The sequence below is a fragment of the Ceratosolen solmsi genome, unplaced genomic scaffold, assembly GCF_000503995.2.
Source record: "Ceratosolen solmsi marchali unplaced genomic scaffold, CerSol_1.0 scaffold80, whole genome shotgun sequence".
Lineage (NCBI taxonomy): Eukaryota > Metazoa > Arthropoda > Insecta > Hymenoptera > Agaonidae > Ceratosolen > Ceratosolen solmsi.
In genome coordinates, this window is record NW_011948459.1 from 111,155 (window position 1) to 124,738 (window position 13,584).

General features: G+C 21.6%; 1 protein-coding gene across 1 annotated transcript in view; it reads left to right on the forward strand.

Annotated features, from left to right (window-relative positions):
- The first annotated feature begins 332 nt into the window (after positions 1-332).
- Positions 333-13,584, forward strand: part of LOC105366864 (uncharacterized) — a 58,629-nt gene continuing 45,377 nt past the window's right edge. Inside the window, exons 1-5 of the mRNA XM_011505451.1 lie at positions 333-454; positions 1,677-1,806; positions 3,174-3,338; positions 3,782-3,986; positions 5,483-5,607. Of these exons, the coding sequence (XP_011503753.1) occupies positions 342-454; positions 1,677-1,806; positions 3,174-3,338; positions 3,782-3,986; positions 5,483-5,607 (738 nt within the window). The 5' untranslated portion in view covers positions 333-341. The remainder of the gene's footprint in view (positions 455-1,676; positions 1,807-3,173; positions 3,339-3,781; positions 3,987-5,482; positions 5,608-13,584) is intronic.

The window sequence follows — 13,584 nt, forward strand, 5'->3', positions numbered from 1 at the left end:
TTATGAATCATACAAAAAATAAAAGCCCATTGAAGTCCATTGTAAAAGCAATAAAAGGCAAATAATTATTTATTAGTAACTTAAAGTTAGTTTGAATGGATTAAAAAAATCACTAAAATTGCAAATTAATAATATCGGCAGCATGATTGCTTAGTTATCATGAAACGTCGATGTAATTTTTTAGAAATAATTAGACTCTTACTTATTTTCACAATCGTAAAAACATTGAGATATTCTGATGATCCAAAGAGGGTAAGAAAACTGAAAATAATAGTATTATATAATATATTTGAAATTTACTTGCTCTCTCTTTCTTTCTTTTTCTGTAGTACGCCACAAAAATGAAGATGAGTTTTTCATTGTCCTCGCTACAGCACTCTAACAGCAGCCTAGAGAGAGTTGAACAGACGGGGATCAGAGTGGACCGACCATACAACAGTCTAACTAAGAAGAGGTCAGTTTTATCCAGCTCCATTATTTTACATTATTTCGAGATCTATGTTCTTACGCATTCAAAAACTACGTAAAGAAACTCAAATTATTAGAGATATCGTATATCGGTGCTTTGTTGAGTGGTTATTTTTTCACAAAAAATTAATTACTTGTTATATTAAGGAAAAGATTATAGTAAAATATGAAAATATTTGTAATTTTATTTGTACACATGTTTTACATATATATAACTTTTTCGATTTAAATATAGTATAAAAAATGACAATAAATTTTGAATATCTATGAACAAGTAATAACAATAGTTTTACCCATTATAGTTCTGTTTTATTTTTCTATAAATCGTGAGTGTTGCAAAGGTATATTACACTTTATATAGTTATTTAGACCAATATAATCGTATATGTCACAATAAACTGTAAAAAACGTTTCAGAGAAAAAAGAATATTGTTTTACTATATCATGATCCGAACATTTTTTTAAGATTTCCTTATTAATAAAAACCAAGAAATATATGTTGCTATGCAGCAGAATAAGTTAAATTTATTATTTCAAGGGCTGATTCATAAGGTGTAAGATGTTTGAAATGCAATGCCATCAAAATAAAATTAAAGAAGTAATAGAAATATTAAAATCATTAAACTATCAATGAAATTTATAAAATATCAAATTTTTTATTTCCTTTCTTTTATATTAATTTTATTTTTAAAAATTACTTTTATTTTAAATTTGTCTGCATATTAAATAAAAATAACGTAATATATAAAAAATCTTAAGTATGAAAATATTATTAACCTAAAAATACAATTAATTATATATTATTAATTCTAAAATATTAATATTTTATGTTATTTTAATAAGATTCTTAAATAGCTTTTATCTTAACTATAATATTATAATATATAATTACTTTGGAAACTATTCTTTTGTTACGTTCTGTAACAAAAATAGCTTAAAATATTTAAGTAACTATTATGAATAATTAAAAAATTATGAATAGAAAAAATAAAGCAACATAACTGAAATTAGAGAAAATACTTTCGTTTATTTTTCATTTATTAATGGCATAAAGTTTTATGGTCTACTTGATTTTGTTGTATTTGAATAACAATATTTTAACATTACAGTAAATGTGAAATTAAATAATAAAATTAATTAATATAAAGTATTTTATTTATACTTAATATGAATAATAAAAAGACTAAAAACTTATTTCTTATTAACAGGAAAGAACCAATGCAAGAACAAAGTACTAAAAACTACTCTGGCCTAGAAGACAGTAAAGATGATTTTTGGGCTGCCATACGTACAAACTATGATTACATAATGGATACAAATCTTATTGACACTTGTAAGGTTTGTATCGTACCATCTATTCGCAATGCTGCCATTATAAAAAAAGAACAAAATTATTTAAGACATTGCTTTAAAAAATGCGTAATTTTATTTTAACAATCATTTAGACCTTATTTATTTCTCTATTAATAAATAAAAAAAAAATAATGATAACTTATTCTTATACAGTAAATTACAGTTTAAAAGTAAACTTTACTACAGTCCGAAACTAGTGTTAACCGATATAAGTTTAAGTAAAATAGTTATAAGTAAGTATCATCTTAAAAGAATTTATGTGTTGTCTTAAAATATAGTCGTAAATTTCAATATCTGATACTTCAAAACTTATGGTAACATACAATCCACTATATTTTCATTTATTGTCTTACCATTAAAATAAATTATTATCGATTAACATTTTAGAGACATTTTTCATAAATGAATTATCGTTATAATTCGAAAAATATTTCTTTTAATCATTTAATACTTAATGTTACAATAATCATTTTTTTACAAATACATAATATTATTTAATCAATAAAATTGCTTTTAATTTTTAATATGTTTTATTCTCCACGTGAATATTTTGTCTGTTTAATAAGTATTCTTAATGACTCAGGAATATCATAGTAATATAATATCGAAATAATTAAAGCATTGTGCAATCAAACATAGATTCTTTTTAGAAAAAAATTATCATCCGTTTTCATATTTTATATTATCGACGTTTAATATTATATGAAAATTAATAATTTGTGGCTAGTAAACTAATTTAAATAAAGACATCTGTATTTTTAATAGGACAGTATATATATAATATATATTTACTTATATATACACTAAATTATACTTTTTAATAGAAAGAATAATCATAGTATAAAATTATAATGTTGTATATAGTATATAAAATGTTATTATCATATATAAATATTACAAAATTAAAAAATTGATATTCAAATTAATTAGAATATATATTTGAAATTTCTGAATCAAATATTGAATTGGAACATTGAAATATTGATTTTACATTTATTTATAATATATAAATTATGATAAGAATATTATAATTATCATAATATCAAAACAATTTATTTGTAAATTAATTTTTTAAGGTGATTATTTAATTACATCATTAAGTATATCATTAAATTTTTGTAATCACTAAAGGTATTAATAATACTATTATAAATATACCAACATATCAGTTTACATATAATTATATTTTATATAACTAGTTATGTAAATAATTATAAATAACTTTGAGGTTTGGAAAATAAAACAAGTTTTATAACTTGCCGAAAAAATATTTTTTGAATATTCGTTTTATTTTATGCACCTTATAAACATTAATATTATTAATAGTTAATATTATTAATATGTGTTAACAGGAAGCCAATGGAGAGTTGGCTTGGGACGAAGGTGATGTCTCACCGGTTTCCTGGGGATTAAAAGAAGTCAGTTCTCAATTCTCAGAGCTTTACTCATGGTTGCAAGTTCTTCAAGAATTAATTTATTCCAAAGAAGAAAATCTCTTGAACAAAAGTCTACGTGTGGTATGAAAAATAGAATTGCAACTCAATATACAATATATTTAAATTTTATAAATAATAAAAATATTTTACTAAATAGATCCTTGAACTTATATTAGTTTTTAAAGTCAAATATTTAAAATAAAATATGGAGTTCCCTCTAGGTTTCTAATATTCATAAATTGTTTTTCTATAATATCTCAATATATTAAGAATATGAATCTCTTTATTCTCTTTATTATCTTTTTTCTAAATTCAGACTTATTTCATTTTTTTTAATCTTAATCTTAGTTTATGAATAATATTACTTAATGAAATATTAAAAATTAATATTAATTAAATATTAAATTTAATATTTCATATAATTGTAATAAGATCATTCAACATTAAATAACTGTTATCTTAACTATGTTTATAATATTATTTTATGACTTTTAATTTACAATTAATTATATTTATGTTCGTAGGCCCATACAGCGGAGTTGCGACGTAAGGCATACCGAAGACGATTATTCAATGATCAAGCAGAAAAATTAATTGCTCGCTCTCCTTCTTTGAAGGAAGAAGTTGCTTGGCGAATAGATCATTTAAATGTCAAATGGGATCTTGTTGAACAAATAATGGCTCCAGTACCAAGATGTGATGAAATGGATAATCATGATTTTTCTGCAGGTACGTAAAATTATCTTATTCAAATATTTTATTCATTGTTAATTTAAGGATTACGATTTCCTGATTGTAAAAATTGTAACTAAACATTTCTATAAATAATATAAAGAATATATATTATTACTGAATATTTAAGTATATTCAACATCTTATTTTATCTAAATAAACCTATTCTAACGATTTACCCATACAAGCATATTACCAATTTATAATTTAATTTAAAAAATTAAACAATTAAAAATAAATTTGATATATAACTAAATTAATAATAATAAAGTATTTAATATATCTATTAAAATTTCCTATTATCTAGATGCGTTACTAGTATAAAGCATATATTATATTAGAAACAATTGTATTGGGATGTAATAATTTTTTTATCTATTCTTAATTTAAACGGTTATATTTTTAATTAAATTAATAAAACATACAACTATATAAGATATTTAATAAAAATTTCATTAAGTTAAGATAAGTTATATGCAAATGATATAAAATAATTATATTTATTAGAAATGTCAAATATCAAATCAATTATTATTTTTATTTAAAATACGAATAACAACATTTTGTTTTAAATATTCCATTTTTAGTTTAGAATTTAATTGCAACAAACAATTTTCCAAAATTTTCATTTCTTAAACTTCATAATTCTGAACATTTCTGTAATTAAGATAGAAAAACTTGAACATGTACTATGACTACGTAGAAAAAACTATACTTATTGATAATTTCAATCATAATTTGTACATAATTTTAATGGTGCTTTATTATGCTATATTTATAAATTTATTATATGTATAAAATTATCAACAATTAAATGTATTTAGAAAAAATATAAATTACTATAATTATCTCATTTATCAACAATTATATTAATAAAATAATTGTTTTCAAGATTCAAGAAACTGAAAATTATTTATTAGTAAATAAGTTTGATTAAAATGGCAATATATACACGGAAATGAACAAATTTAAAATGAAAAATTTTTCAGAGATAAATAAATCGATCATTTTCATAATTTAATATTGAAAATATTTACTGCTTACCAAACAAAATAACCACATACAAATATTTATTATTTCTTTTTTTTTTCAAAGAAAGTTCAATATTTAAATAAAAAACTGCTTATATAAGATTCTATAATTTTAAACATAAAAAGTAAAAGTAATTTAAAACTAAGTCTACCAATTTCTCAATGTAAAGTAAACTCCAGAGACAAATCTCTCTTTGTAATTATTAAAGTAAAATGAATGAATAACAATAAATTGTGAACCAACTGTAATTCTATGTTTTTCATGTTTTAAAATAATTAATACCCTCTAAAAATGAAATTTGAACATTATAAACATATATAAATTAGTTTTAAATGTTCTTATTAGTTGATAAAATATCCACGTTTAATTATAACATAAAAAATGAAATTATCATTACAATATTTCGTTTAAATTCTAGTTCGTATTTATGTTGTGTAATATTTATATTATTCAATTCACAGATTTTGAACACGAGGTAAAATGTTTAAGAAAGTGGTTACGTGAAATGGAAGCTCGACTACAGCCACTCAATTTTCGTGTTGATTGGGGCATAACAGAAATTGAAGAAAAAGCTGTAGAGCATATGGTAATATTTTTAATAAAATTTTATATATGGTTATATTAAATATTTAATACTTAATTAAAAACATCTTAAAATGTATAATTTCAATATAAGCATAAGTTTCCATAAAAATTTTCTGTATAAAATCAAAGCGATATAACGTGGCAGGTAAGTAAAATTACTAAAATACTGATTGACAATAGATATGAATCAATTAAAAATTTCAAGTAAATATGAATTAGACTTTTGATAATTATTTTTATTAATTTAATTTTTATATTATTCGAATAATAATTTGAAAAATATTCGAAAAAGTAAGATATAATATATTAAATTTGGAATAATTTCCTTTCTAAACATATAAATAGAGTTATAATATATAGATATAATAAAAAATGCGATAAGCATTTTAATTAATGATACATTAAATTGTAAATATGGAATAAATCTTTTTTATTAATTTTGTTGTAATTGTCACAGACAAACTAATTCGATCAATTTATTAAATTCAATGATTATTTTACATTCATCCTATCTACGTAGATATTTCGAATATATAAAACAATTACATAATATAACTATGTATTTACAAATACATATTTCTTTATCATATGATTTGACACAGTATGCTTTAATAGTTATAAATAGATTTAATAATTTCATGGTTTATGATAATATTGAAGATTAAAATGTATAAATATGTATTTGTTATATGATTTATAGTTTTATTAAACGAAAAAAAAATTATATGAACATAAGCATTTCAAATAATAACTCATTCTTTATTTGATATCTTATAAGCTAATTATTAATTTAGTTACAATCTGTATCTTAAAAAATTTTAATTTGGTGTTAGTTTTTTGTATTATTGAACATTTTGTAATTAGTCTGGTATATCATCTACTAAATGCGTATTATTTTATTTCTTCCTGAACATAACGGACTTCATGATGAAACTGCTCATTCATTCTTCAAAGGAAGTTTTTAAACTTTATATAAATATAATAGTGTTCAATTATATCTGAGCATAATTATATGTAAATTACCACACTAGTTTTATTAGACATTAAAAAAATTGACGTTTTCATGTATAGTACCTCACTTTTTCTTTTTTAATTTATTTAATTTAATACTAGCATGTAATATATACTTTTATTATTGCAGAATATTAATAATTATTTTATTATATTTATATACTTATAACAAATAATTAATTAAAAATAAACAAATAAATATATATGTATATATATATATATATATATATATATATATACATATATTATTTATGATAATTTATATAATTTAAATACTAATATGATTTCTATAATTTTCATTTTATATAATGTATTATTTATTCTCAATATTAATAAAATTAATATAGCGCATGCATTGATAACTATCAATAAATAATTAAATAGATATAATTAATTTTAAGCAAGACAAGTTACTATATATTTCAGTGCAGGTGATCCTTTAAAGTAGAAATAATTAATAATTATATAGTCTATGTTATGCCACTTATTGCCACAGTAAAGTATACAGATAATAACTCTAAGATTCATGTTAGTGTTACTATTATATTGAGGGGGATAGTATTATCTATATTATTTAAATATTTAAAACCAGTAACAAAAAAAGTTAGAATTTCATAATCATTCATAATAAAAGTTATGTATACAAAATTTATGTGTAATTTATTCGTGTTTATATATTCTTAACGGTTGAGTAATAAGTAATAACATTAAAAAAAATTTTTTAATTAATCAGAAATTGTTAACCAATTGGAACATTTTTCATTAAACTATAATTCCTGTTTTTTTTATAAAGATAATAATCCTAGAAATACATAAAGCATTAAATTTATCTGAAAGAAGATATCCATGGATGATAATAATAATACTCAATTCTTTTTCTTGGAATGGTAGGGTTCTTATATTACTCATAAAACTCGTAATTCAATTTATTGAATACAAATTAGTAATTTTTAACACAATGTGTAATGAATACAACTGGTATTATATTTTCACTTCCTTGTATTACACAGCACATCATTGTTTAATTATTTAAAAAATTGTTATAAACTGTAACCTTACGGATTTTTAAATGTATTCATTGATTGATACATTTAAATATTTTAAAATCCAATAATGAAACTATTCTATATGAATAACGAAAATATATTTATAATTTTTATTATAGAAATTTTATAAAATGCTTATAGTTTTGACTTCTACGTATTATAATAATTCAAACATATAAGCTTGTATCATATAAATATAAATTATATAGAATATACAAGAATAAAACAGTTATAAATTTAATTATAAATTATGAAAATACCGAGGTCTAAAAACTTATTCACAATTAATAAATTAAAGATTTTGTAAATGAAATAATATTTAATGTGAATAAGTATTGAGAAAATCTTATTGAAAAAATAGTAATAATTTGAAAATAAAAACATGTTTCTTAAAAAAAAATTTTTTTAATTTTTGTAAAATATTGCTTTTGTAAGATGTACTTAATGGAATATGCAATATATGTTTACTGTATTAAAATTAATTTTTTGATATACTGTCTAAACTTGCTATTTATTGTATATATTGATAAAATATTTTAATGACTTCTTTAATGTCTTATTACTAATTTTAGAAATTAAACAAGCAACATGAACTGTATGCATTATTTAGACATTAATGCCTTGCTTTTAAAAATATACAATGGTTCACGCTATAAAATTGAGATTAAATAAATCGCAATTAAGTATGAAAAAAATTATGCGTGTGATTCTACTCTATTTGATTAATCAAACCAATTTCCAGGCAGTATAGTACGATTAAGCAGTTATCACTTTTTGAATTTTTATAGCGTTTTTCAATTGATCGCTATTTTTTTCGTATAAATTAACTTGACTTTTTGATTCGACGGTTATACCTAATGATTGATTAATATTAAAGAAATGTTATTCCATTACAAATGGAAAAAAAATAAAGATTTTTAACGGTAATTATGACTATAATAAATTGAGTATTTTTCTCTTATACATTTACAACTATTGTAATACCAATTGAAATTCATAAGTTATCAAATTTTATTAGTTTATTAACACGTATATAACACAACTTGTGATATAGAATTAAGAATTCTTTATATGAAATGATAGTGCGATTGATGATACAATTATTTATTATGTTTATTACAAGCTTAGTCCTGTATGATTAATTTTATTTTATAAAATAAAAGGTTCTATCTCATTGAGTCGAAAATATATTAAAAATATAAATTATATGATTATTGAAATTTTTATCACAAGTAAATAAATATAAAAACATGATAACTTTCAAAATAATTTTTTAATTAATGTTTACATAAATATTTTTAAAATGTTAATATTAATAGAAATAATGTGACGAGTACTAAAGTTGTAATCTATATTAAAAGAGTAATACAATTTTAATAAAAATCATGAAGATCATTTTAGATTTATAATTGCTAGGGAGTTAAAGAATAATTTGATATGTTTATTAATAATATACTTATAAGGATATTCTAGATATAAAGGTTTAAAAACCATCTATTGTAGTGCAATTAATGATTTTCACTTTTATTAAATTACAGCATATTGTTTAATGGCATTGTGTTTAATACGAGTTCATTATTAAAAATAAAAGAGTTGAAGGAATTAGAAACAATTTAAGAATTACATATTTATTTCCTGCTCAGTTGTAAATATTTAAGTTAATTTCGTCGTATTAATCGATAATTATCTTATCTGAGAAACTCGTAAATAAATTTTTTTATTATTAAATACAATAAACATGAGAGTTTAAATTCTATATTTATTTCTATATTTTGTACTTGAAAAGTGTGTATATGTAAGGGAACTTTATAAAGTATCTGCACAATAAATCACGTATATTTAATCTTTTCTAAGATTGTATCGATTTCTTGTGTTGGATACACTGGACCAACTTTCTCCATTCTTCCATTATTTCTTGGCACGATACGTGCAAATAAACTAAGCATCGGTACCCAACGACACAGATCCAAACATGTGGATACTGCCGTTCTCTTGTTGTTAACAGAAATACTTTCATTGTAAAATCAAATAGACTTCTAGGAGATTACTTTCAAAAGACATACCTATATATGCGTGATATGTAATTATAAAAAAAAAAACCCATTTGTATTTTCTGCAATATCGCTGTCGTTAGCCTGAAGAGAAAGCGAAGTATACGTCATTTATTTCTCTCTCAAAATATCAGTTTTCTATTTTTCGTTCTACAATAAGTTTCCCATATATTTACTACTTTTTAACTACTCATTCAATCCACTTTAAAATATATGATTTTTTTAATGTATAAATGGAGCTGTTGATCACTTCTTGTTATATCAAGTCTATTATTTTAAATAGTTTTTTTTTTAAAGCTATTAAAATTATGTTTAAATGTATGTATATTTCAATGTTCGACTGAATAAATACTGTAATTATATAATGTATCGAATAAATTTTGCTCTTTATGTGTAAAAAACATTAAATAAAAATTAACTGAATCTTATTAATTTTAAGTATAAATATCACCTTGTTTATGACAATAATTGAGCTGCATATTCCACGCAGTAAAATACTTTCTCTAACATAAATAATCGATGGAAATTTCACTACATAATACTTAAAGATGTACTAAAATTAATAACACAAAACATAATAAAAGCGATAATAATTTTATAATGACAGTAAATTTACAACAGCAGTATGAACGTATAACTCTAATATAAATTAACTAAATGACCTTATAATGACTTTAATTTCATGGATGTTTTGCATTCATTTGGTGCGAGTAAGTAATTTTAATAGCAGCAGATATTTTAATAGCAAAAGATGTTGTTTTTATCATCAATTATCACAATAATCCGCAATTTAGCTGGTTTTAATTAATTCGCTTAAATTGTCTGGAGAGCATTAAAACTAATACTAGGTTTAATAAAGTGAGTTAGACATACAGCATTAAAAAAGGAGCCAATAAGTAAGACGCGAAAAATAACCATAGTAAAGAACTTTTCAAAATATCACTGGGTACACGATATTCAAATGTTCAGAATGTCACCTACTGTACAGTTCTGATGTGTAGGTCAAACGATTCTCGTGAGTATAATTATCTTTCCTCAATCCCCCTACCTGCACACTTTTATAATTGCTTTTTTCTCTTTCACTTGCTCTCTCTCTCTCTCTCTCTCTCACTTTCTCTCTCTCCCTCTCTCTTTCACTTATTCACATTTTACATTTAACAGTTTTCTGCTATATCATCGTTCACCTAGCCACAATATAAATGTTATATTGTAAACAACGAAACAAAAATAGTGATAAATGAAAAGTAATGCAATTTTTTAACCAAAATCAAAGAAAAGTGATGTATTAAGAAATGATATTCTAGTGAAAATAAGAAAAAGCATACGCATTGAAATACGCACATACTTGGAGCTGTTAATTTTACTTCATTATAAATGGAAAAACTTGTGAATATAAACTATTTATACTTACGTATGCATTATTAAACTCAAACATTTGCCGGCATTCATTGGGGCATATACTTACAATAAATACTCTATAGGTGTTACTATTTAAGAGATACAAAAATTTTTAGATCTCATAATTTTGTACCTTAGACATTTTATCTTAATTGAAAGCTAAAATAATGCTCGGAATTCCCAGTAAGATTCAGTAAGATTCAGTAAGATGGTTGATATTTAAAATTTCCTAAACCTCATGTTTATTATCAATTTTGATAATAATTTCAAATAACGCTTTCACGAACTTTATTGATTATTCAAACATGCTTCCATATCGATTGAATGAAACATTAATTTAATAAATTTTGAATGAATATTATTATTATATTACATAATATTAATATATAAAAAATATAAAATGTTTCTTACATTTTGATTTTTAATCTTGTTATTTTAATATAAAAAAAAACTTTATTTTGCATAAATATGTATTTGTACAATAAAATATATTTGTTTAGTGCAGTAAATTACTATACTTGAACTTGCGTAATTATTATTTTCTTTACATAAAATTGATTCTTTTATCCCATTATGTTTTCATATTATATTAACACTAAAATCATAATAATTGAATGTTTTAAAAAAATCATTCATTTTGTAGGATATTATCTTGTATAATTATATTCCATTTTTTAATTTGAAGTAAAATATGTCGCAAGAATATGGAGAAATATAATTATCCAATATATAATTTAAGTTATTTTTAAAATGTAATCTTGCTATAAATTATTAATTTCAATGTAAAATTATTTTCACTTAAGTGTTTTATTGATAGATTTTCGTAAAATGGAATACGATAAATAAGCTGCAGTAATAGCCATTAATAATAGAACTATCGAACCATTGTCGCCACACACTAGAGGACACATTATTTACACTTTTAGTTTAACCTATCACTTCCCAAACTTATATAATATTTAACTGCTATTTAACTGAGAACTGAAGTTAAAATAATAGATGAATATTTCTTATTAACAGTGTAAAATTGACGGCTAGCAATCTTACTAATCAAATATCTAACATAACCCTTATAATTTTTAATCGGACCCTCATGCGTACGTGCAAATTTTTCGTTACTACAATTTTCAATATTAAAAACATTAAAGAGCTTAATTACATGGTTTGTTAGTAAAAAAAGTTTCTAGGTTATAATGCTAATATTAATTTTGTCTATTTACAGTAAATTTTTAACAATATGAACAAATCAAATGTTATCCACACCATATATAAAATAGTAAATAGAAAAATATCTGAGGAAATAATTATTATATTCCTCACTTCTTATAAAATGATTGATAATCATTGCATTTAAAGTAATCGGTAATTTTATTCATGTCGGTAATAAGTTATTCATGAAATATAAACTAAAAATCAATTAAAAGTATAAAACTTTAAAGTGTCAGTAATCATTATGTTAACAACATTCATTATGTTTCGTATAATATATATTTTTTGTTTGCCTTTGATATATCATTATTAACAAATATATTTTTATATTGTAACTAATAAATTATGATTCTATAGTAACAGAGAGTGTTAGTTTCCAGTACTAATAATATTATAATATTATTAATTATAGATAGTTTCCACAAATGTAACTATAATTTGTACTATAATCATATAAGTTAGTCGTCTTAAAATAGGAAAATTTGACTTCATTATAAGAAGGTTTTTCATATTTATTATTATTATTTTTTAGTAAGGCTACGATATTCAAGTAGTCAAGAAGCTTTTGAATAAATAAAAACTATAAATTTTGTTAAAAGCCATATTATATTTTAAAGAATCAAAACGACATGAATTTATATTGTGATATAATTTATTAGTTTTATTAGTTTTTTATCAAATTTATTTTATTTATTTATGTCTGCTACAGATGAGTATAGAATTTCAATTTCAGTTTACGTATTCATTCCAAGGATATTTCCTAAATAATGTTTTATACAAAAAGCACAATTAAAAAAGTATTAGTACAGAAGACATATTTAATGATTTGAATCATGTTGAACATTTTTTATTATTGTCATAATTTGAATTTAAGAAGAAACTATATAAATAGCAAACTACGAATTAATTACTGAAGATCTGTTAAATTTTTATAAAAAAAAATTATGATAATTATAGTTTTAGTGTAAAATTGATAAAAGTTGTGTTTAATTTTTTTCAAAATACTTAGATAATTAATATCAAAGAATAAAAAAATTCTAATTCAACGTCAAGATGATCAAATCACCTGACATTGATCGACTATTAATTAAAATTAGAAGAGTACCAGAACAAGTTAGCACTAACGTTGTTGCATCAGATCATTAGCATCGTTAATACTGATTTATAGGGAAAACAATTCATAACAGGAAATGAAGAAAAATGAAAGAAACTTCTGTATTAATAGTTTGATTTAAGCAATATTGGGAAAGACACATCAGTGTC